Genomic DNA, 25393 nt, shown 5'->3' with positions numbered 1-25393 from the left:
TTCACAAACATCTCTCATTTCCTTATGTCCTGTGCCAGAATTCCAGGTAGACGTAACACCTGAGCTGCCAGACCAATGAGATAAAAAAGACACTCTCAGAAGAGCACATGGATCCACAGAGTCAGGGAGAGTGGGAACAATGCTGGGGTAAATCTTCAGCTATAAAATTGTAAGTTATTTAGTGGTCATTTAGAAAGTACTTACAATCACGTGAAGTCTTCAGCTAGTCTAGGTAGATAGTACAACTTTGAGGTGGAGATAAGGTTTTAAAAAATAAGAACATGAAGGGGCTGGAGAGATGGCTCTAGAGGTTAAGGGCACTGGCTCTCTTCCAGAGGTCCTGAGTTCAATTCCCAGCGACCACATGGTAGCTCCCAACCATATATGATGAGATCTGGTGCCCTCTTCTGGCGTCAAGGTGTACATCCAGACAGAACATTGTATACATAATAAATAAACAAATAAATCTTTTTTTTTTTAAAAAAAAAGAACCTTCTAAAATTATAGAAACTTTTGCTGCTGTCTATATTTGAGTGTGCTTTCATTTACACAAAGTAATACTTAAACATAGATGCTTTATTCCTTCAATTGTTTCCAAAAATTATTAGGCTCAAGGAAATTCTCCCAACGTACCCATTTGATGACTGCCTACTTTGCAGCAGTAAGTCTGACGTTTATAGTATAGATGCAAAAGACAGGCTCATTTGTCTGATATTTGAGGGAGGAAAAGTCATCTGCACTGGTGTATTGGTAAGAAAGAGGCTCAGCTGAAAGTAACATAAAACTTAGCAACTAGTAGTCCCTGAGTTAAGGAATCCATTTGGCCACCTGGCATAAATTCTAAGGGCAAGGAGTCCAAGATGGTATGGCACTAAAGGAAGTCTTAAGGGACCTAAGTTAGTTAGTTTCATCTTTGGAGTCTCAGGGTGGTTCCTAGGCTGCAAACACAGAGGTGTTCTAGAAGGGAAAAAAATAAAAGGCTGAAAGGAAGCTCTCTCCAGGATCTTCATCCCACACCTCATTAGCAGAATCTAGCAGGGTCACCTTGACTACAATTTTGTTTTCAGTTTCTAGGCGGAGACAGATGAGAGAAGGAAGGTTGGACTAGTGAATGGACCCAACCAACCTGCAAGCGGCAGCATGGTAGGGGGAACACAGGATACAAGGGAGCGATGTAACTCAGACTGGGAAAAGTCTTCCAGGTAGAAGTGACACCTGACCTGCCAGATCAAGGGGAGAAAGGACACTCTTTGGCAGGGGACATATGGTATTCTGAGGCATGACAAGTCGGGCCAATCATGGGGTGAGTCTGCAGTCATGATAGCTGAGCAAGCAGGGCATGGAAGCCACTTGAGGAATTTGGATTTGATCATGTCAGTGAGGTGAAATTTTTTCAAGTACGGGGAAGAAATCAGGAATTTGTGTTTAAGAAAGCACAAAAGTTGTAAACAATTGAAGTTATCACTAGGCTCTTGAATGTATCAAGGCAAGACAAGAACCCACTCTCCAGCAATGGCAGCATGGCAGGAGAGGAGGGCACAGCTTCTTGATCTGTTACGAAAGAACTGACATTTACTGAATAACTGGTTAGTTAATGGGGTGATCTGACTTCAGGTTGGTTCCTTGCCTTCCAGCTTAGGTATGCAGAAAAGGATGAGGCCATTTGCTGAGGCAGCAACAGAGGTCAGGTGACTGAGACTGGAGAACAGACAGATACATCCTCAGTTGCTAATATCAGTATCCAAGCATTTCTTCTTTCCCCAGTTTTGTCACTTTCATCCATTCTGCATCTTACAGCTGCATACTCTCTTTTAAGAGTAATGAGATAATAATATCATTGCAGCATGCTTTAGATGCTGCAAAAGCTCTCACCAAAGAGGGCTCAATGCTATATGGTAACTTTCCAAAACTCAGGAAGGGACCTAGAAATCAGTAGAATTTGGTTTTTATTTTGTCTGGTCCAGTTGATGGCAGAGTGTTTATCAATCAACACTCTGGTTTTCACTTAAATGCATATAACACACCCTGTCCTTCAAGATTTCCACGTTTCATCTGCATTCTGTCTTTCCTAACAAACACTCAAGGTCATTGGGTGGGGTTGTCCTTAACTGTGTAGGGGAAGAAATTAAGGCACAGTAACAAGGGATGTGATTTCCCACTAATTAATCCACTTATCTATTTCATAAATATTTATTGAATAAATATGAATGGGAGGTGTTAAAATGCAGAGTGTCTAAGTGACTGTCTGAATGTTTCAGAATGACTTAAGAGCAAAGCAGGAAAAAAATTGGGTCATAACATTATGTTCCTGATAGAAGGGGAAACACTTATAAATCTGCTAGGGATTTTTAGCAAGTGCTGACCTTGGATCAGGATTAACAGTAGATTCAAATTGCCCTGCAGTTCATCTTTGCTCTCCATCATGCATTCATTAGCTTCTTAAGAGGTAGTTTCTAAAAAGGTGCCTGTATTTGGACACTGTTGAACAGCTACTGAATTCCATTTGACTTAATCAGGACTAGACGCAGGAAGAAATGACAAGAGCATTCAAATCAGCTCGATATAAGGTTGGCAGGGGAAGATGGTGTCTCATGGAACTCAAGCTAGTCTCCAACTTGCTGTACTTCCGATGGCCTTGGCCTCCTGATCCTCTTGCCTCAACCTCCCAAATGTTGGGCTTCAGAATGGGATATGATTTCCCAGAGTGCATAAACTTTCTCCTCTCAGCCATAATATGGACACCCCTTGGCTGTCAGTGGCTAGACTTGTCTTAATAGGTACTTCGAACTGTTGCCAGGAAAGAGATTAATTTGAAATTATGTCTTTGAATCACTCATATTTAGATGACACCATATGATATGATATGATTAAGTATGTTGTAGGCTTGTTCTAGCTCTTAGGATGCGGGCTAAGAAAATAGTTTCCTCTGCCTCAGATAAAATAGAAAATAAGCAACTAAACTTTCAGATTATTTTTGTAAGCTAGGGGAACTCTGTGCATTGGGGTCCATCATCGTGTCACCCATTTACATTTTGCCTCGTGTTAGTGCATGTGTAGATATTTTAATGAATGCCAGGCTCTACTGGTAAATATCAGACTTGCTCATCTCACAAAATACCTTTAGTTATTCTCTGCACCTGTTAAAGGTCAATGAGGGTATGTGTGGCAAATTGTGGGTGGTATTGGCTGAGAGCCAGCTTTCCAACTTCCAGACATCCTGGCAGGGTAATATTGTCTTCATGAATCTAGCAGCATCTGGTCTTCAGTTTTATATTTCCAGAAAGGCCGTTTTTATCTGTGCTTCAGCCTTTATCTGACTCATGTAGACTGACATGTGCTGTGTAAACTCTTTTTCTCTGTCAGTAACATGTACACACACACACACACGCACACACACACACACACATCCAGAATTCTAATTAGTTAATTTATAATGAAAATAAAAATTTCAAGCACATCAGACAATTCTGTCAACCTAATGAAGCATTCTTCCTCTGTACAAACCATATGGGAAGCCAGCTTATGATCAGAATGTCTGGCCTCTGACCAAGGGGAATGGTTATATGATTACAATGATTAATGACCACACACTCTGGAATGGGACTCTCATAGCTGTAGGTGACAGTGATACAAGGTCATCTTAGGCAAAGAGTAAGTCTGATAAAAGACCCCATGGCACACTGGGGAAGTCTGTGGGGGGGCATGCTATCAAGACTCCAGTCCTGCAGCATTTTCTTATTGAAGCAGAGACATTATACTCTACAGCTCCTGTCACAGAGGAGTGACTGGCCCTTTTCTATCAGTTTCTACTAAGGAAATCCACCAAAGAGATTCCCAATAATTTGGGCCTGAGTCTGACTTTGGGCCCATTAGCTCTAGGTAGAGAAGGAAGAGGAAGGGCAGATCCACATGGCTCAGGCTTGCTCCCAGTGGTTCTCAGTCAGGACTTCAGCTCACTGTAGGCTGCCATTGAGTCTGATTAGTGTGCTGAGCCTGAGATCTTCCAGCTCTACTCTAGACCTAGGAGATCTGCCTATAACCCCAGATTCAAGAATTCCTCGACACTGGAATTGGGGAGGTCCTCCTGCCCTTCCATCTGACCCTAGCTTATCATCAGGACTGGCTGCAATGTTCTCCTCTGTGGTCTAGCAATGCTGCTCCTCCCTGGGGTGGGGGTGGGGTCAAAGAGCCAGCCACTTAGTTCATGTCAGAGACAGTCTCTGTTTCCCTTACTAGGGAAACCCACTTGAATTCTGAGCTGCCATTGGGCTACGTCTAAGCAGGGGTTCTAGGTTGTATCCATGCACGGTCCTTGGTTGGAGAATCAGTCTCAGAAATGACCTCTGTGCCCAGAAATATTTGTTTTTTGTGGAGCTCCCACCCTCTCCAGATCTTACTAACTCTTCCTTCTTTCATAAGATTCCCTGCACTCTGCCCAAGCTTATGAGTTTGGCAGGTAATGAGTTTGCCCAAGGTTATGAGTCTCAGCATCTGCTTTGATACAATGCTAGGTAGAGTCTTTCAGAGGCCCTCTGTGGTAGGCTCCTGTCCCATTACTTGTCCATCCCATTTGTCTTTCTAAGGGAGGATTGATCATCTTACCCTGGGTCCTCCTCCTTGTTTAGCTTCTTTAGGTGTACAGATTTTAGTATATTTATTCTATCTTATAGGTCTAATATCCACTTATTAGTGAGAATATACCATGTGTGTCTTTCTGCTTCTGGGATAACTCACTCAGAATAATTTTTTCTAGTTCCCACCATTTGCCTGCAAATTTCATGATTTCCTTGTTTTTAATAGCTGAGTAGTATTCCATTGTGTAATGTATCAACATTTCTGTATCCATTCCTCAACTGAGAAACATCTGTTTTTTTTTTTTTCCAGATTTTGGCTATTATGAATAAAGCTGCTATGAACATCATTGAGCAAATGTTCTTGTTCTATACTTGGGCATCTTTTGGATATATGCCTAGGAGTGGTATAGCTGAATCTTGAGGAATCACTATTCCTAATTGTCTGAGGAAGCACCAGATTGATTTCCCAAGTGGTTGCACAAGTTTACATTCCCACCAGCAATGGTGGAGGGTTCCCCTTTCTCCACAACCTCTCCAGCATGTGTTGTCACTTGAGTTTTTTTTTTTTAGCTGCTCACCATATTTTATTGACTTGTTATCTGTAGACTTTTAATGCCATCTTTACAAAATATTTTCAACTTGTTTTTTTTATTTTTCTTTATTAATTACACTTTATTCACTTTGTATCCCCCATGTTGTTCCCTCCCTCCTCCCATCCCAATTCTTCCCTTCCTCCACCCTCTGCATGCATGCCCCTCCCCAAGCCCACTGATAGGGGAGGTCTTCTTTTCCTTCCTTCTGTCGTAGTCAATTAGGTCTCATCAGGAGTGGCTGCATTGTCTTCTTCTGTGGCTTGGTAATGCTGCTTCCCCCTCAGGAGGAGGTAATTAAAGAGCTGGCCAATCAGTTCATGTCAGAGACAGTCCCTGTTCCTATTACAATGGAACCCACTTGGATACTGAACTTCCATGGCCTACATCTGTGCAGGGGTCTTAGGTTATCTCCATGCACAGTCCTTGGTTGGAGTATCAGTCTCAGGAAAGACCCCTGTGCTCAGATTTTTTGGTTCTGTTGCTCTCCTTGTGGGGTTCCTGTTCTCTCCAGATCTTACTGCTTCCCACTTCTTTCATAAGATTCCCTGCACTCTGCCCAAAGGTTGCCCATAAGTCTCAGCATCTGCATTGATAGTCTGCAGGGCAGAGCTTTTCAGAGGTCCTCTGTGTCATGAAATTTGCAGGTAAATGGTAGGATCTGGAAAAGATCATCCTGAGTGAGCCGTCCCAGAAGCAGAAAGATGTACACGGTATATACTCACTCATATAGACATTTAATATAGGATAAACCTACTAAAATCTGTACACCTAAAGAAACTAATCAAGAGGGAGGACTCTTGCTAAAATGCTCAATTCCTATCCAGAAAGGCAAAGAGGCTGGACATCAGAAGAAGGAGAAAAGAGGGAACAAGTCAGGAGCCTGTCACTTGAGTTTTTGATCTTAGCTATTCTGATGGGTGTCAGGTGAAATCTCAGGGTCATTTTGATTTGCATTTCCCTGATGGCTAAGGACATTGAACATCTCTTTAAATGTTTCTTTGCTGTTCTATATTCTTCTATTGAGAATTCTCTGTTTAGCTCCATACCCCATTTTTTAATTGGATTGCTTGATTTGTTGCTTTTTAACTTCTTGAGTTCTTTTTTTTTTCAATGCAGTTTATTCAGGAACCTTGAACAATCATCTGACCCTGGGTAAAGCCAGCCCACTTTAAATAGCCTCTGGGTAGCCAACCTCAGCATGCCACGTGGGCAATGCAGATAGGTCCACATACATGGAAGCAAGCCAGATCCTCAGCCTTAGCCAAATGTGGAGTTGTTCGTGACAGAGAGCACTCACCATCGGGAAGGTGGAAGGCGGAAACCAGCTCCATCTTTCAGGCGCAGCATTATGCAGCTCTCTACAGTTCCCCCTTTTTGTTTTGGACGCATCAGGCAAGAGTAGAGGTCTGATCTCTGATATTAGAAATAAATTGGAACTTTGTACTGATGTTCATTTAGGTGTCATCCACCCAAAGAGCATCAGATCCGTCCGATACCTTTTTCTCAGAGGCGGGACCTGGGGCATCAACCCGCATGCAATCAGACATGCTCTTCTCTGGGTCCAAAGCGGCTGACCTTGAGTGCAGTGCTTAGCCTCGCATCCTGAGCGTAACATTTTGGCTTTTTATGGTAGCCAACCATGCTTGGGGAGACTGTCCTGCTTCAATGGCTGTAAAGGCCTGAATGGTCATGGCTGCATTATGCTGTTGTGAGACTCGAATCTTGCATATGTACCACAGGCAAACCAAGGTGACCAACACCAGAAGGCCTGCTAACGCTCCCATGCCCGCCCATTCCTTCAGATGATTCATGGCTGCAGCAATCCATGATGATAATCCTGTGGCTAGTCCTGCGTCCACTCTGGTAGAATTTACTGTGACAATGGCCACTCTCAGCTGCTCCATCGTAGTATCAAATTCTCCAGTCCAATTACCTAAAATATAGCTAGACAATTGTTTAGACAGATTTGCAGCACAGGGAAAATTCTCATGTTGTATGCTAGTGACTCAAAGTCCAGCATACTTTCATTGACAGCCAAGTTGAGCGATTTGCCATAGGGTATCAATTTGCTCCTGTACGAGGTCAATCCTCTGATTGAACACCATCAAACCTCCTTTTAGTTGAGCATTAATTCCTTTTTGTACATCTAAAGGATGCAGGATGTTCCAACGAGGGGGTTAAGGCTTCTCATAATATTTCCTATAAACCCACACCTGTTTGTTTATATCCCCCATTTTTATTCATTATTAGCCAGATAGAGCCAAGTAATTGTGGTAATGATACTTGCTTTTTTGCCCAATGCTGTAATGCTAGTAAATTTACTAGCTGGTTACTCGCATGCCTCGCTGGGTGCCTGTGCCCGTTGATGCCCTCACGCTATGACTCTCTTCAGACAGAAAAGGGATCCTGGAATTACAGCTGCCATTGTTACTGCCATCTCATTGGCGGCTGTTGGAGCTACCACCACGGCGTTAGTCATACTGGGCAGACTGCTCAGACCCTGAATAACCTTTTAGCCAATGTAGCTCTTGAGTTCTTTATATATTCTGGATATCAGCCCTCTGTCAGATACAGGGTTGGTGAAGATCTTTTCCCAGTCTATAGGCTGTCATTTTGTTTTGATGACAGTGTCTTTTGCTTTACAGTAGCTTTTCAGTTTCATGAGGCCCATTTATTGATTGTTGCTCTTAGAGCCTGTGCTGTTGGTGTTCTGTTCAGGAAGTAGTCTCCTGTGCCAATGAGTTCTAGGCTCTTCCCCACTTTTTCTTCTAACAGATTTAGTGTGTTTGGTTTTATATTGAGGTCTTTGATCCACCTAGACTTTAGTTTTGTGCAGGGTGTTAGATATGAATCTATTTTCATTTTTCTGCATGTAGACATCCAGTTGGTCCAGCTCCATTTGTTTAAAATACTGTCTTTTTTTTTTCCATTGACTAGTTTTGTCTTCTTTGTCAAAAGTCAAGTACCCATAGGTGTGTGGATTTATTTCTCGGTCTTCTATTCAGTTCCATTAATCCACCATTCTGTTTCTATGCCAATACCACACAGTTTTTATTACTATTGCTCAGTAGTACAGCTTGAGATCAGGGATGGCTATACCTCCAGATGATCTGTTTTTGTACAGGATCGTTTTTGAAATTCTGTTTATTTTTGTTTTTTGTTTTTTGTTTTTCTGTATAAAGTTGAGAATTTTTCTTTCAAGGTCTATATAAACTTGTGTTGGTATTTTGATGGGAATTGCATTGAATCTGTAGATTGTGTTTGGCAGAATGGCCATTTTCACTATGTTAATCCTATCAATCTATGAGCATGGGAGATCTTTCCATCTTCCAATATCATCTTCAATTTCTTTCTTCAGAGACTGGAAGTTTTTTTCAAACGGTTCTTTCTCTTGCTTGGTTAGAGTCACACCAAGGTACTTTATGTTTTTAGTGGCTATTGTGAAGGGTGTTGTTTCCCTGATTTCTTTCTCAGCCCTTTGTCTTTGGTATACAGGAAGGCTTCTGATTATTATTATTATTATTATTATTATTATTATTATTTTTAGTTAATTTATATCCAACCACTTTGCTGAAGGTGTTTATTAACTGAAGGAGTTCTCTGGTAGAATTTTTGGGGTCAATCATGTATACTATCATATCATCTGTGAATAGTGAAACTTTGATTTATTTCCCGATTTGTACCCCTTGATCTCCTTTAGTTGTCTTATTGCTCTAGCTAGGACTTCAAGTACTATTTTGAAGAGATATGGAGAGAGTGGAACGCCCTGCCTTGCCCCTGATTACAGTGGGATTGGTTTGAGTTTCTCTCCATTGAGTTTTATGTTGGCTATAAGCTTGCTGTATATTGCCTTTACTATGTTTAGGTATGTGCCTTGTATCTATGCTTTCTCCAAGACTTTAAACATGAATGGATGTAGGATTTTTTTTTTTTGGTCATGTTCCATGGAATATCTGCTGATTTTGAAATACCATGGTATTTTGACTCATGACATTTCACCCAGTTAAATGGAATAATGATCACCATCAATGAATCATTTCATTCATAAGCAAAGAATTAGTCTATAACCAACAGAATTTTGTAAGTTCTCCTTTTCAGGTATAATATACAATATTGATTATATGGATTCATCTAAGAAACTTAGAGAATGTGGTACAATTGTGAGAGCTTTCTACTTACATGTTGCTCTTCATTGTTTCCTAGTACATGGGTAAACTACCTTGAACAATAATCTTGTATCCAACAACCTTGTTGGGGCTTACTTGGTACATTTTGTGAATTCTCTTGGATTTTTAATTTTTTCAACTTTAGAAAGTAAAATTTTCATTCCCACCCTAATTATGGTAGTACACTCATTTTGTTGTTGTTGTTTCATTTTATAGGCTCTGCAGTAGGTCTTTAAATAAATTTAAAAAAAGGTTGACGGAAGGCTCAGTCGGTTATTGGGAGTCTTTCTGGAGGAAAGGATATTCATGAGCTTAATTTTGATTCTAACTGTTCTTCTCATAATAATGTTATCTATTTCTGCTTATTTTAATTATGTTGGATTTTCCTGGACCAGCAGCAATCCCAGATAATCCCATCCATGTAATCTCATTGCGGGAAATGAGAAGTGTGTGAAGTTTCGTTCAAGACTGCCATCTTCTGTTAGGCCACTGAGGCAATGTTTAACTGGCACTGGGGGTGGGGTGAGAAAGGAAGGTCTGCTGATGTGATGCTGTGCTACAGATCCCTGCTGATGTGATGCTGTGCTACAGATCCCTGCTGATGTGATGCTGTGCTACAGATCCAGGGTTTTCAATTTCCGTTATCTTGGTTGCCTCTCTCTGTTCCAAAAACAGAGCCTTCCCAGAACTGTCCTTCTGGTCCTTCCTCCTGGAAAACTGTGGTTCAAATCCTCCTGAGTAATTCCCTCCTAACCCCCATCCTTATCAGGGTAGGATGCTGTTTCTGGGGGTGATGTCCATGGTGTTCTGTTTACCCACAGTACTTTTTCCCTTCTCACCCCTGTAATCCCTGACAGACTCTGGTCCAGTGTGGGCTTTGGCTTAGCTCTATAGGCAGGTTTTCTTTTTAAACCTATCAACCCACAGATTGAAGCATATAGAGTCAAAGTCAAAACCATAATGCATGTAAGGTTCTGACTTTATTCATAATTCTAGAATCAGAAAATACCTCATCCTATAAAATAAAACAGTGTTCCAATAAGCTAAGAAGATAAGGTTGTTTGAGAGAGTGCTGAAGAAAGCAGAAACATAGGAGTTAAATTGCCTCTTTTTCCTTCTAAAGTTTAAAATGGTCTGGGTCCTCCATCTCATTGAAATATCATATAAAACAATCTAGCTGGGGCTGGCTGGCATGGAGTTTGGTACAAACAGTTCCATTTTTATTTAGACTGTTGGGTCTGGTGAAGAAATGCCTATGCATTTCTTTAAAGTAGTATTTTCCATAGTCCATTATATTCTCCTTAGGGACAAGTGTGTAACTTAATTCTCTCTGTTGTTAACCTTTCTTTGTGGTTTTTGGAGAATATGGGTAGATTTAAGATTAAGAAACCAATGGTGGAAAGATGTTTTACAGTCTTCTTCTGTGAGTGTGTTTTATCTTTGGGATCCTGCCTTTTTTCTGCCTTACATATCTCACATGTTGTTAGTGTATTGATTTAGAATTCTTATGCATATTCTTGGTGAGTTGCTCTTTTGATCATGGATAATGGCCTTTATAACTAATGATTTTTAAATTTTTATGTTTTAAATATGCTCTTACCAGAAGAACATATCTCTTGGCAAATACTTGAATTATTTACATATTTTTAATTAATTAATTCTCTTTACATTTATCCTTCCTCTCGTTCTGTTCCTCATCATCTCTTCCACTTCCTTCTATCCCCCCTTCCCTACTCATCAAATAAGGGAAGCTTCCCCCTTACCAAGTCAGACCAGCACATCAAATCACATCAATATTTAGTACATCATCTTCCCTGTGGCCTAGCAAGGCAGCCCCACCAGGAGGAAGTGATTGAAAAGCAGGCAACAGAGTCCATGTCAGAAACAGCCCCTCTTCCCTTTCTAAGGGGACCCACATGTTGGCCAAGCTACCCATCATCTACATATGTTTAAGAAGTCTAGGTCTAGTCCATGTATGATACCTGGTTGGTGCTCCACAAGACCCCTGGGATGAGGTTAGTTGGTTCTGTTTGTCTTCTTGTGGAGCTCTTCTCCCCTCTGGGTCCTTCTGTTCTTCCACCATTCTTCCTAAGACTCCCTGTGCTCTGCCCAATGTTTGGCTGTGTGTTTCAGCATCTGTTTTGATCTGCTGTTGGGTGGAGCCTCTCAGAGGACAATGAGTCTCCTATCATGTGTGTCTTTCTGGGTCTGGGTTACCTTACTCAGGATGCTCTTTTCTAGTTTCATCCATTTTCCTGCAAATTTCATGATTTTCTTGTTTTTAATAGCTGAGTAGTATTCCACTGTGTAAATGTATCCTTTTCTTGGTTGAGGGATATCTAGGTTGTTAGCAGATTCTGGTTATTACAAATAAAGCTGCTATGAACACAGTTGGGCAAATGCCCTTGTTGTATGGTGGGTCATCTTTTGGTATGTGGTATAGCTGGATCTCGAGGTAGCACTATTCACAATTTTCTGAGAAAACACCAGATTGATTTCCAAAATGGTTGTATAGTTTGCACTGCCACTAGCAATGGAGGATGGTTCCCCTTTCTCCACATCCTTTCCAGCATGTGTTTTCACCTGAGTTTTTGATCTTAGCCATTCTGATGGGTGTAAGATGGAATCTCAGAGTCGTTTTGATTTCTTTAAGTGCTTTTAAGTGCATTTTTTTTAAAATCCTTCTCAGCCATTCAAGATTCCTCTGTTGAGAATTTCTGTTTATCTCTATACTCCATTTTTAAAAATTGGATTATTTGGTTTGTTGGTGTTTAATTTCTTGAGTTTGTTATATATTTTGGATATACTAGCCCTCTCTCAGATGTAGGGTTAGTAAAGATCTTTTCCCAATCTGTAGGCTGCTGCTTCTATTGACAGTGTCCTTTGCCTTAAAGAAGCTTTTCAGTTTCATGAAGTCTCATTTATTAATAATTGATCTTAGTGCCTGAGCTGTTGGTGTTCTCTTCAGGAAGTTGTCTTCTATGCCAATGTATTAAAGGCTATTCCTCACTTTTTTTTCTGTCAGATTTAGTGTATCCAGTTTTATGTTGAGGTCTTTAGTCCACTTGGACTTGAGTTTTGTGCAAGGTGATAGATATGAATCTATTTTCATTTTGCTACATGCAGACATCCAATTATATCAGCAGCATTTGTTGAAGATACTTTCTTTTTTCCATTATGTTTTGTTTTTGTTTTTGTTTTTTTTGGCTTCTTTGTAAAAATTAAGTATCCATAGGTGTGTGGGTTCATTTCTGGGTCTTTGATTCTATTCTAATAAAAACCTGTCTGTTTTTATTCCAATACCATGCAGTTTTTATTACTATTGCTCTGTAGTAAAACTTGAAATCAGGGATGGTGATACCTACAGAAGATTTTGTATTGTACAGGATTGTTTTTGCTATCCTGGGTTTTTTATATTTCCAAATGAAGTTGAGAATTGCTCTTTCAAGGACTGTAAAGAATTGTGTTGGAATTTTAATGGAAGTTGCATTGAATCTGTAGACTGCTTTTTGTAAGATGGCCACTTTCTACTACATTAATCCTACCCAACCATGGATATGGGAGGTATTTCTGTCTTCTGATATTTTCTTCTGTTTCTTTCTTCAGAAATTTGAAGTTCCTGTCATACAGGTCTTTCACTTGCTTAGTTAGAATTACACCAAGATATTTTATATTATTTGTGGCTATTATGTACTTGCATAGTTTCACTCTCAAGCCTTCTTTGAAGATAATTTTGTGTTAAGTATTAAAGTATATAGATGGATCTTTAAGACATAGTTTGATATTTAAGGCCAAAAATATTAAGTCCTTCACTTTTATTGAGGTTGCTAAGTTTTTCCTATTTTAATTCTTTCTTCTTCTTTTCTCTTTCTTTCTTTCTTTCAAGTTGGGTTTTTTTCTCAAATTTCATTTGCTGACTGAAAGTTAAAAAGTTAGATATCTGATTTATTTTATAATTTTTATTTATCTATTGACAATTTCATACATGTGTACAATTTATCTTAATCATATCCATCCTCCTCACTACCCCTGAACCCTATTTTTCTGCATCTACTCCCTTTTCTTTCTTATTCTTCCTATCTATCTATCTGTCTGTCTATATATCTATCTATCTATCTATCTATAGCAACCCTCTTATCACTGGGCCCAGTTTTTGCTGCCTGCATACTCATTAGTATAGGGTCATCCACCAGAGCATGGGCAAAGCCACAAAGAAGAAAAATTACCTCTCTCCCCTAGAAGCCATCATTTGCCATTAGCTCTTGCTGGAGCCAGCTGGCAGAGTCTAACAGTTCTGGAGTGGGAAGTAAGAATTGAAAGGAAAAAAAATAAAAAACAAAAAAACAAAAAAAGCAACAACAACAACAAAACAAGACACTACTCATGGGATCTGTTTGAGAAGGCTTCTAGTAGAAACTAGACACTTGGTTTATTCCACAGTCCCTTTTTATAGTCAGAGCAAAGCACTTTGTTGATACAATGAAGTTCATCAAGAAGTCAAACTTGTTTACTTCAACTTCCTGTGTGTGTGATCCTTACACAAACAAAAGGAAGTGAACTTGGCAACACACCCTGTCTATCCCTGTCTCCAGGTGAAGGCCAGGGTGAAAACATGTTTTTTTGCTGAGAGCTCAATAACAAGGCATCCTGACAAACAAGTGGCTCTCCACAAGCTCTTCTCCCATTCATGCTGGAATGTCAAGTAATGTTATTGCACAGGTCTTAGGCCAATAACCTTAGCGGCAGTGAGTTCATAAGTCCTGTGACTATATCATGTCCAGAAGACATCATTACACTGAACTTCTCCCTATCTTCAAGATCTTAAATTCTTTCTGCCTCCTTTTCTGTGACACTTTCTGAGCCTTGAGGTATATGGAGGGATATTGATAAGTGACAAATTTAGAGCTGAGTACTCAAAAGTCACTTATGCTCAGCACTTTTGACCCATATGAGACTTTGCATTGACTGATACTCACTGCAAAAAGAGGCTTCTCTGACCAGGTTGAGAGCTGTGCTAATTTATGGGTATAAACATAAATATTTACAAGGTAGTTTAGTAACATGCCCAATTATCAAAACAGCAATAAGTTACCCACTAAAGTTGTGGACCTCCCCAACTGTGGGGTTTTCTCAGGCTTACAGTACCAGGCATGAATTCTTTTCTGTGGAATAATCCTCAAATGCAATTGGAAAGCTGCTGGTTATTTCCATAACAGTCATACCATTATTGGTAGAGTAGGGAGGTTGATATTATAGCATGCATAGTTCACTATTAGTAAGTCCATTGATGGCTTTTCTCTCCCAGTGGCCTACAAAACATCATCCAACACTATGAAAGTTATCTAGCAGGGAGAGAGAATATCCAGGTTAGTTCTTGTTTGATTTCTTCTGTGTCCTTTAACCAGTTTGTGTTGTGTCTTCATCAAGATGATCTTACCATCTAGCTATAGTGGACAACCAAGAGCAGTGACAGCAGTTTGAGGGTTTTTTTGGGGAGGGAGGTTAGGGAGAGGGTTGCTCTGGAACTTCCCTGAGCAGAGGGAGATTTACCACACACTCTGATTTTCATTTAATATCCCATGTCTTCTGGGGAAAGCATTGTTTCCCCTTGCAGGCTACCTATGTTCAAATTTCTTTTTTAACTGTATTTTCAATTAGTTTACAAAGCAGTAGGTTCTCATAAGATATTTTGGACAGTCTTAGTTTTATTTAACCTATTCTTAATTTCTCCTCCTCCTCATCCCTTTATCCCCATCTTTGCTTAAACTTATAACCAGAACATGTCCCCCACATGCTATGTTCTATTATCCACTCTCTTTTTTTAAGGCTTTGCTCCTCTCATGTAAACATCTTTTTTTTTTTTTTTTTTTTTTTTTTTTTTGTCATCACTACTCAAACTCAAGTGTGTGTCAGAATTATCTAAGCCAGTTGTGGTGACACACACCTTTGGTCCCAGCACTCGGGGAGACAGAGGCAGGCAGATCAGTATGAGTTCGAGGCCAGCCTGGTCTACAAAATGACCCTGGGACAGCCAAGACTAAACAGAGAAACCCTGTCTTGAAAACCCGAAAACCAAAAACCAAATGAAAAAAGGTTAAAAAAAAAAAAGACTTACAGAGATTGTTAAACTACAGAATGCTGAGTCCTGCCCATAGAGAGTCTAATTCAGCAGACTTGGCCTAGGACCTAACTACATATCCATGGGTTTTACATCAGCATAGTCAACCAATCATGGACTGAAAATGATTGAAAGACAAACAACTCTTGCTGAACATGTACAGACTTAAAAAAAATCATTATTCCTGAAACCATGTAGTGTCTAAGCTACTTACTTAGAGCATTTGTATTATGTTAAGTAGTATATGCAGTCTAGAGATGACTTACAATGTGTAGGAGGATGTACAGGTGCTATACGTAAGTACAACTTTACAGAAGGGTCTTGGGCATCCATAGAGTTTTGTATCCACTGGGGTCTTCCTCCAAAACCCACGGAAGACGGAATTCTCTTATCTCTTGAGCTTCCAGGTGCTACTGCTACTCAGGAAGCAACACTGAGAGAGGTTGCAGCATTTGGTGCTCACCGCCAGACTAAATCTACCGCCTGTACCCATTAGCCTTCCTGGGCTGGATTTTGTTGTTCTGAGATTTTTGTTGAATGCTCTTGCTTTCCAAAACAAAACACAAACCAAAATAAAAACAAATCAGACATTTTTTTTGACCATCCAGTCCCCTAATATTGCTGGGAACAAAGGTATGGCTTCATTTTTTCTAGAACAACAACTTCTTTCTTAATCAGGGCACTAAACAGAGAGACCCTGGTACATTTCTCTGGGATTTTAAGTGGGGTTTCCCTAGCATTCCTAATGTGGAAGTACTGTGAACCTAGGGTCACTTTTCTTGCTCCTTACTTATAGTTAAAACTGCCCTTCAGGCTCAGGATATCAGTTTTTGTGGTTCCCATAGCATGTTGTCTTCACCTTCAGAACTTTAGGGACTTTGTTTTGAGCTGGGCGAGTCTTATATACTTGGTGGAGGGCATAATGTTCACCTGGCACGTCTGTGTGTTTGGGAGGTGGAGTCTGGGTACAGCCCACAATATTTAGCCACCTGGGTGTTTATCACAATCTCTACAGTCTTTATCTAACAGAGAATGTGGGACATGAGCTCAAAGGACTTTTCAGGCAGAAACTGGGTGGTAGAATCTGAGGAATAGAGGGCACATAAGATACAGATGTGAGGCTCGGTATTGCGTTGTAAATAATTAGAAGCAATTGAAGGAATGTTGGTGGTGATAGGTCACAGTGGACTTAAATATTTCTCAGTGCCAATCTTTACTGAAATGTATTTTTTTTTCATGTTAGTATCTTTCTTTTGGCAGACATTCTTCTTTTTCTGATATCTTGGTTTCTCCCTCCTAGGTGTATTTTGTCAACATACTCTGATGATTATTCTCCACAGTATGATTATCCACCACCTGTAAGTACAAGAATCATATTCTAATCCTACTTGTGTACACGACTCATCACATCTGGCACATAAGTCAGTCTTGGAGAGAAGGAACTGCTGAGACTAATGACGTCTTATATTTGTTAAGAGATACTTGTTGCTTCTGAGAATCAACATGTTTAATGGGTGTGATTTACTTTGGAAATTAATGGACTTCTTAGGGCAGAAAATATTACAGTATCTAAAACATTAATCAGTTTCTTTCTTGCTTGTTTATTGCCTCCACCCTGAATGGAACTTAAACAGAATGAAAACCATCTTCCTATTTACTTTTATCTTCTAAGCACATATAACTATGGGGCTTAATTTCACTCTGGAAATTGATCATTGTTTTTTTGAAGTCCAGTTTATAGCTTTGAATATATTAATATTTTAACAATTAGGCAACAGGAGTGGAGGGAAAGCATCAGTTTTAAGACACTTAATTGGTCTGTAAAAAGTGGTAGGATCAGATGGAAGGGGAGGAGGACCTCCCCTATGAGTGGACTAGGGGAGGGGCATGGGTGGGGAAAAGGAAGGAAGGGTGGGGTTGGGAGGGGAAGAGGGAGGAAGCTACAGGTAGGATACAAAGTGAATAAACTATAATTAATAAAAAGAAAAATAAAATACATCTTTAAAAAAAGTGGTAAGTTGACCTTAAGAATTGGAGGAAGAAAGGAAAGAGAAAGAAAAGAGGAGAGGGGGAAGGGAAAAAATATACAACATAAACTAAGTAAAAGTGACTTTCAACAGGATTTGCCTTATGCATCTTGGCTAGTAAAATAGCTATGAGATAGAATTAAAATATTTAACTATTGACAAAGAAGGGACAATGCCATTATTCTCTCAAATAGTATGATTACTTACTTAGAAGAACCAAGATATTAAACTGAGAAGTAATCAGTATGAATAAAAGTTTTCTTCATCCAGCACTAGTCAGTAAATTACAAAGGAGGAAAGCATACAAATAATTATGGCAATGCAACAGGAAAAACTCTTTTGAAGAGAATTTTTCCAAGGCTAATGAAAGAAATGTGGCAATTTAGTCCCAAAGAAAACAGATTTCATAACTTGCACAGGCTTCTCCCTCACCAAGAGGTGACTATTTCTTTGTCTCTAACATCTGGGCGGTCAGGTGACTGATTTGGTCAGCAGAGCGTGACGGAAAAGAGCTTGTGCTGGCTATTTCATCTTTTGCAGTCCTGAGTAACCAGGCTGCTGTGGAGGGGCAGGGGGAGGAACACTGAAGGGCATGGATCAAGACAGAGGAGGCCATCTTGGGTCTACATCGTGGTTAAGGCTGGAGTCTAACTGCAGCTTCCGGTTGGTTCAGTGCCTAAGGAACTCAAGAAGAGGATAGAGCTGTTGAGTTCTTTCATTTGCTTGCTAAAAACGAAAACAAATGATGCCAAGAGCTGAGTGAAAGCGACAAGACTGGAAAACTAATTATAAATAAACTGTATAGCTTTAATCTAATTAAAACCTCAATGGATTTTTGCCTTCTATCAGAATTTAAGATTATAAGAATTATTTACCAATTTACCAGTTTAGAGAGAAAAAGACTTTATGATATCACCTTTATTGTAGCAGTCTTGCTATTATCTTTTTTCTTATTGAAAATGATTTTTTTAAATGAATGAAGCTGTTTAATTAGGCCGTTTTCAATTTAGAACACCAGTTTGTGCGGATACACCCCGTTTTTCAGAGAGAACTGAGATCGAAGGTAGCCCTGCAGCTGAGGTACAGCTTTGCTCTTTGGCAAAATCTCCAAGTCCACAGTTTTCTGATCAGCCTTGCGCTGCTCTGTAATCTCGTATTTCTTCTTTTCTGTGTCAAAGATCACACACACACACACACACACACACACACACACACACACCCCGGTGCCTGGATTTGCAGAGCTACTTTTTCTTCAAGTAACTGTTAGTCAGGTGTTTGGTATTTTAACCTTGCTGATGTCCTCTTCTGTGAAGAAGAACTCCGTTGAAGGCAAGAGGTCCAGTCACAAGTAGCAAGCCACTGCCCAGCTGCTTCAGGAAAACCACTCTCTTGACCCTGTGGTGCCCAGAGAGGATGATCAGGACGGTTCCAGGAATGATGCTGGCAAACAGCTTTCTCGAGTGCTGACTGAAGGGCCTTTTACCATGGCTCAGCAGCTTCTTGAGGCACCTTCTTGTTGATTGTTAAAGTTTAATATTAGTTTATCTTTTAGTTAAATAGTGCTAATTCCTAAACCAGCTGTATACCCAAATCACCACACAAGAGACTAGGATTTATTTAATTAACCTAGAGCACAATGCTGGGCAATAAGTTACTCCATCCTAACCCTCCAAGCCCTCATAGTTCCCATTCGGATTTCCCACATAATACTTGCTTTCAGTCATATCTTAGGTCCGGTTCTTCTCTCCTCATGGTTCCAAGTCCTGTCCTGCCAATCTCTCCTCTTCCTCTCATCTCACTTCCTTCTCCTCCTCTCCAGACCAAGACATCTCACCCTATTCTCTCCTTTGCTCAGCATTGGCTGGTTGTTTTATTGAAAATACAGAGAACAAATGGTGCCATGTTTACACAAACTTGAGACAGGTGATGCTTAGAATAAACATCACAATGCGATGTCCTGATTGAAATCAGATAGTGGGGGAGAGAAATCAGCATTTGAATGAACAAGGGTAAATCGTATACATTCCGTAAGAACATTATGCCAACATTTCTCCCTTTAAGTCCGACAAAAAGCTCCTTTTCTTTCAATACAATAATAATCATAAAACAGTTATGAAAACCATTAGGTAAGATTTACATGTGCAATGTCCAGTCTGTGTATTTGGCAACTTAGGAGAAAGTATTTGATTATCCTATCTTGACAAGTTTAGAGTTTTATACTAAATTAAATTTTAGCCTTATTGGTATTACCTTTATGAAAACATTTTCTTAAATTCTAAACAACTTAAGTTTAATTGTGGAACTATAACTATTTGGTCTTCAACCCCACCAGAGACTTGAGAAGGAATAAAATTAGTTATTGGAGTAAATAGGAAGTGCATATTAGCAGCTTCCCAAAAAATTGACAGTGACAGTTTGCTGCCTGAACAATCACCCCAAACTGTCTATAACTTTGGAGTATCATCTTCAACCTTCTGGCTCAGTATATTTGACAGGCATACATGTGAAGCAGGAACTACTTAGGACTTGCTTACCCTGTCTTGGCAGAGTTCGGCAGTTGACTTGTCCTGCATTTAAGCTTGCCCATTTTTGCCAGAATTCTGTCTGTTGTGAAGTGAGGGCATTTTCTTTTTGTCCAGATGGCTCATTTGCCACATTTGAAGGCGCCTCCATATGGAGGTTCTTTGATGCTCATCATCTTCTTTGAGGTAGGCAGGGTGCTGCCAGGAGATGACCTGTCTCATTGTTAAAACAATCTTTAAATATGGCATTTGTAAATGCCATATTCTGTAGGTCTCTGAAGTTTTTGAAGACTTACCTATCTTTAATCAACCTGTCTACAAAATCACATCTATTTGTTAAACCTAGGATGTATATTCCTGTGATAAATTAGACTAGTGTCTGACATGACTATGAGTTGATTAACTAGCAATTAACTTACATTACCTAATACCCTGAACAGTTTGTAAGAGCAGTTTAAAGTATTGGAAGTAACCTTGAATTTGTATCAATATACTAAGATTTACCAATGTATTAAAAATAGACTTATTTTTGCATCAATATACAAAATACTATACCAGAGTTAAAAATAACCTTATTTGAGAATAACAAATAAAGCCTTATGTCGAGTAGAGTCAATAATCTACCTTTTGTCTTATTATTCCTATAAGATATCCCTATATTCCCCTTTCTTTCTTTTCAACCCCTTTTCTCCTTATCTAAGAAAGAAAGATAGAGAAAAGGAAAAGAGAGAAATCCCTGAGTCTAACCTTCTTTTCTTTCTGAATAAGATCACAACTTAAAACCATCTCCCAATAACAATAAACATAACTATAGAAAACAACCAACTACCTATCCAACCCCCCTTAAAGGAAACTGGACTTCATTCTCATGAATTGTTTCTAGCTGATTTTTTGGACATGCAGAAATCCTGTAGGGGGCCCAAAGGAAATTGGGAAAAATGATTAATTAAGCAAGCATTAACATTTGTGGTCCACTCTTTGAATGTTGAGCAATTTAGGCTTAATAGAGTCCTGTTTGGAACAGTCTAAAATGCTGGACCAATTGAGATTAGTAGTTTTCTTCAAAGCTCTCTTGGGACAGGCTTTGATGAGAAACAGCATTTGAAGCAGTTGAGGCAGGAACAAGCAGAATGTTGGAACATGCAAGATGGTGGAACAGATACGTCAACATCTCAGCATGCTGGAAGGATGAATTCTGTCAGGCTTGATCCAGCGTCTCCAGTATCCAGTCCTTTTGTTCTGAAAACATACAATTTCTCACAAGCATTATACAGTCCTAAAATTATAAATGTATGAGATGTACAGGATAAACTAAGTTGTAAACTAATTTTATCTATGCTAATTAAAAGAATGGCATAATAAAGTTTGAGGATACTGTAGCCAAGGAATTATTGGCCATGTATTGTTGAAGTTCTGACTAGAGACATTTTTTATGTCTCAGTTTCAGAGTTGTTCCCATGTGAAGGGATCAGCACTTCATGTTACCTCTTTTGTTTGGTCTTCTTGATTTCTCTCTTCTTGTGTGTGGCCAAGGTCTTTAGGTTGTCTTCCTCTGTCATATCTGATTTTTATTAGTTTTGGTGGAACCCATAATTTCTCTTCTCCTATAAGAACATACATAAAAGATCTTCCCCAGCATAACACATTCTCTGTTCTCCACTTTGGAATTAGGACCTTTACATGCTGCTCTAATATGCCGTCCTTTCTAAATTCCACTGTTTCTTAGCAGGTGTGCTACTTATTTAATATAAATATTTTAAAATTGATAAATCATTATTTACTCTATTTGCAGATGTCCCTTCTGTTTTATGACCATCTTTTTAAAATTACTGTTAGGTATTCTCATACTTGTTTATCTGTAGAATTATAAGTTATATCTGTAACAGGTTTCATGTCATAATGTCTAAAATATTGTTGAACTCCAATGGATATACATGCTGACGTACCATCAGCCCCAATTTGCAAGGGCATCTCCAAACACTCACCATCTCTAACAAATGTGTACTCTTAGGATCATGTTATCCAGAATTTAAGGCAAAAGCCCACTGGAATTCTGAATATGAATCTACAACATGGTGCATGTATTTCAGTTCTCCAAACTCTGTAAAATGAAGCACACCAGCCATTGTATGACCTTGTTCCAAGACAACACTAAACAGGATCTGCATTTCTACTTTAGCATTCTTTACCTTCATCTAGTAACTGAGCCTTAAGAGTATACACATGATATCCAGTCTGACCAAGCTGGCCAATAGCTGAAGACTTTCTCTCGTGCATCTCAATGGGCTGCGATTTTGCATTATCTTCAAGCCTATGTGGGCTTTTCTCATCTGGATCAACCTCTTTTGGTGTTATTGTAAATACCAGATTGGATTGCTCTGAAGGCTTTTTTGAATCAAACATTCCCCCAACCTCTGTTTTATGGCCTTTAATTTATCATCTATTTTCTCAGTCTCTTCTTTCTCCAAGTAAGTCTTATCCTGATCTTTCCCAAAGATGATATACAAACTTGAAATCATCAGTGAAAAATTTATTTGTATGCTAAGAGAAACAAACCCAAATGGTACCCAGAAGCACTGTGTTATGTGTCTTCCTCCATTTTCAACATAGAAAATTCTTTTTAAATTACAAAACCTTTCCTTAAGGACTTTACTTTCATAGATCCAGCTTCACTTTCAGACCTTACCAGTTCAGATGCTTGAGGGCTCTGTCCTTGGCTCCAGCTTCAAGGGAGAGATTATTTTTTTTCTGCCTCCCTCACTGGATTCTGACCCCTTCCTCACTCTGGGAAGTTATTGGGTCCACAAATGTTTGCTCCTCAGACTGTCAAGAACCCCTTCTCAAAGGGATTTTGCTTTCTGCCTTGGCTAGCAAAGTCTGGCATTGAGAAGCTTTCTTGTTAAAGAGCCACTTTTTTTCTACCTAAAGAAACTGCCTCTGTGGGGGTTTGTATGTATCAATTTTTGTTATTCTACAGCCTGCTGGAGCCCTTACTGCTCTGCAGGGAGTCTGTCTAATCAGGAATCTGTGAGCTCTAGTTTAGGAACTTCCTTTGCTTTGTTTTTAAGGAACAGAACCAGAAAACTTCTCTACAGTTTTACTTTCTATGTAAGTTCTTGCTAGCTTACTGCCACACGTTGGTATGTTATTTGTTGTTAATTGTTAAGGTTTAATATCGGTTTATCTTTTAGTTAAACAGTGCTTATTCCTAAACCAGCTGTATACCCAAATCATACACAGAGACTAGGATTTATTCAGTTAACCTAGAGCACGATGCTGGGCAATAGTTACTCCATCCTAAACCTCTAAGCCTGCATAGTTTCCTCCCATTCAGATTCCCCACATTATACTTGCTTTCAGTCATATCTTACATCCAGTTCATCTCTGCTCATTTTTCCAAGTCCTGTCCTGCTGATCTCTCCTCTCCCCCTCCTCCCACTCACTTCCTTCTCCTTCCTCCAGACCAGGATGCCCCACCCTATTCTCTCTTTTGCTCAGCATTGTCCAGTTGTTTTATTGAAAATACAGAGGACAAATGGTGGCGTGTTTACACAAACTTGAGATAGGTGATGCTTAGAATAAACATCACAATGCAATATCTGGATTGACACCAGATAGTGGGGTAGAGAAGGCAGCATCTGAATGAACCAGGGTAAATTGTACACATTCCACAAGAACATTATACCAACAAGCACCTCTTCAGTAGGATAATTTTTTGAAGCTTCACCAGCCGGGTACCACCATTCTTGTCACCACCAACTGATTTTGTGACCGTAGCAAGGATTTTCTCCTTTTTCTTCTTTTCAACCTTGGATTTTGCAGCTGAGTATTTCCTTTTGTACAAGGACTTTCTGGAAGTACGTGCCAATTACTCTAAACAGGACAGGGTTTCTGCTGCAATGGGGTTTCCCCTTCTTGGGCTTTTTAACTTAGGGTCGATCTTCTCAGCTGCACCAGCAGCGAGGCTCCAGCAGCAGCATCACCACTAGCTTTCTTGGCTGCAGGTTTCTTTTCCTTTGCGTCAGACTTCTTGGCTTTTTTACCCGCCATTATGCAAGAAGACACTATGCAAAGACAGTTTATTTGGTGCTTAGTTTCACCACGGTTAGGGTGCCAGCATGGTGCAGAGCATGGCAGCAGGCCAGCAGGCAGGCTTGTTACAGGCAAAATAGCTGATTGCTTACATCATCTTGATTTACAAATGTGTGTGTTTGTGTTTGTGTTTGTGTTGGGGGGAGGCAGAAGAGACTGAGAGAGATGAAGAAGAAGAGAGGAAAGAGACTGGGAACGAACGGCAAGCATTTAAAAATTATTTATTTATTCATTCATTCTTTTTTTATAATTTATTCACTTTATATCACGATTGTAGCCCCCTCCCTCCTCTCCTCCCGGTACCATCCTCCTTCCCTTTTTCCCCATATCCCCTTCCCCTGGACCACAGTAAGGGGGAGTCCTCCTGCCTTACCATCCGACCCTAACCTATCTAGTCTCATCAGGACTGCCTGCATCCTCTTCCTCTGTGACCTGGCAAGGTTGTCCTACTAGGGGGAAGTGATCAAAGAGCAGTTAACAGAGTCCATATCAGAGATAACTCCTGCTCCCCTTATTAGGGAACCCACATGAAGATTGAGCTGCCTATCTGCTATATCTGAGCAGGGGTTCTAGGTCAGCGCCATGCCTGGTCCTTGTTTGGTGCTTCAATCACTACAGGCCCTCCTAGGCCCAGATTTATTGGCTTTGTTGGTCTCCTTAAAGGTTCCATCCAGCAAGGGATCCAGGGAGAAGCTGAGACCCACAGCCAAACTTTAGGTAGAGTGCAGGGAGTCTTAGGGAAGTGATGGAGGATAGAAGGCAAGCATCTTTGTAAACCTCAAAAATTGCTCCCTTGCCTCCAGCAAGGCCACACTTCCTAATCCTTCCCAAAAAGTTAGACTGAGTAGGGACCAAGTATTCTAACTCAAGAACCTGTGAGGGTCATTCCCACTCAAACCACCATACAGATATACAGGAAAGGCAGGCAGAAACAAATGTGTTATGCTACCTACTTGCTTGATTTTGCTTACCTACCTCCCTTACTGTTACACAGTTCAGGGCCAAGCCTATAAAAGGGTGTTGCCCACATTTAAGGTGGATCTCCCATCTCAATTAATAATCAAGACAATCTGCTCACAATCATGCCCTCATACCAACCTGACCTAGGCAATTCTTCAGGAAGACCATATTCCCAGATATTTGGGTAACAGAAATTGGTCTTGAAGGGTTTAAGATGACAACAGCACAACTCTGGGTGGGAAGGGAGTAAGGGTGAATCTGGGAAGAGTTTAGGGGCTGTGATCAACATGTGTGTACAATTTGGGAAAAAAAAACAGCAAAACAAACCTGTCTTCCCAGGT

At 39.9% G+C, this 25393-nt stretch overlaps 1 protein-coding gene and 1 pseudogene across 1 annotated transcript in view; one reads left to right on the top strand and one right to left on the bottom strand.

Moving 5' to 3' along the window:
* The window catches only part of Cfap95 (cilia and flagella associated protein 95), a 105589-nt gene that overhangs the window by 65143 nt on the left and 15053 nt on the right, over positions 1-25393 (top strand). Inside the window, exon 5 of the mRNA XM_060366447.1 lies at positions 16752-16809. Within this exon, the coding sequence (XP_060222430.1) occupies positions 16752-16809 (58 nt within the window). The remainder of the gene's footprint in view (positions 1-16751; positions 16810-25393) is intronic.
* Positions 18485-24050, bottom strand: LOC110558142 (large ribosomal subunit protein eL6-like; annotated as a pseudogene).

This window comes from Meriones unguiculatus, chromosome 1 (genome assembly GCF_030254825.1).
Source record: "Meriones unguiculatus strain TT.TT164.6M chromosome 1, Bangor_MerUng_6.1, whole genome shotgun sequence".
Classification (NCBI taxonomy): domain Eukaryota; kingdom Metazoa; phylum Chordata; class Mammalia; order Rodentia; family Muridae; genus Meriones; species Meriones unguiculatus.
The sequence above is the reverse complement of the archived record's forward strand: the minus strand, read 5'-3'. Positions and strand labels throughout refer to the sequence as shown.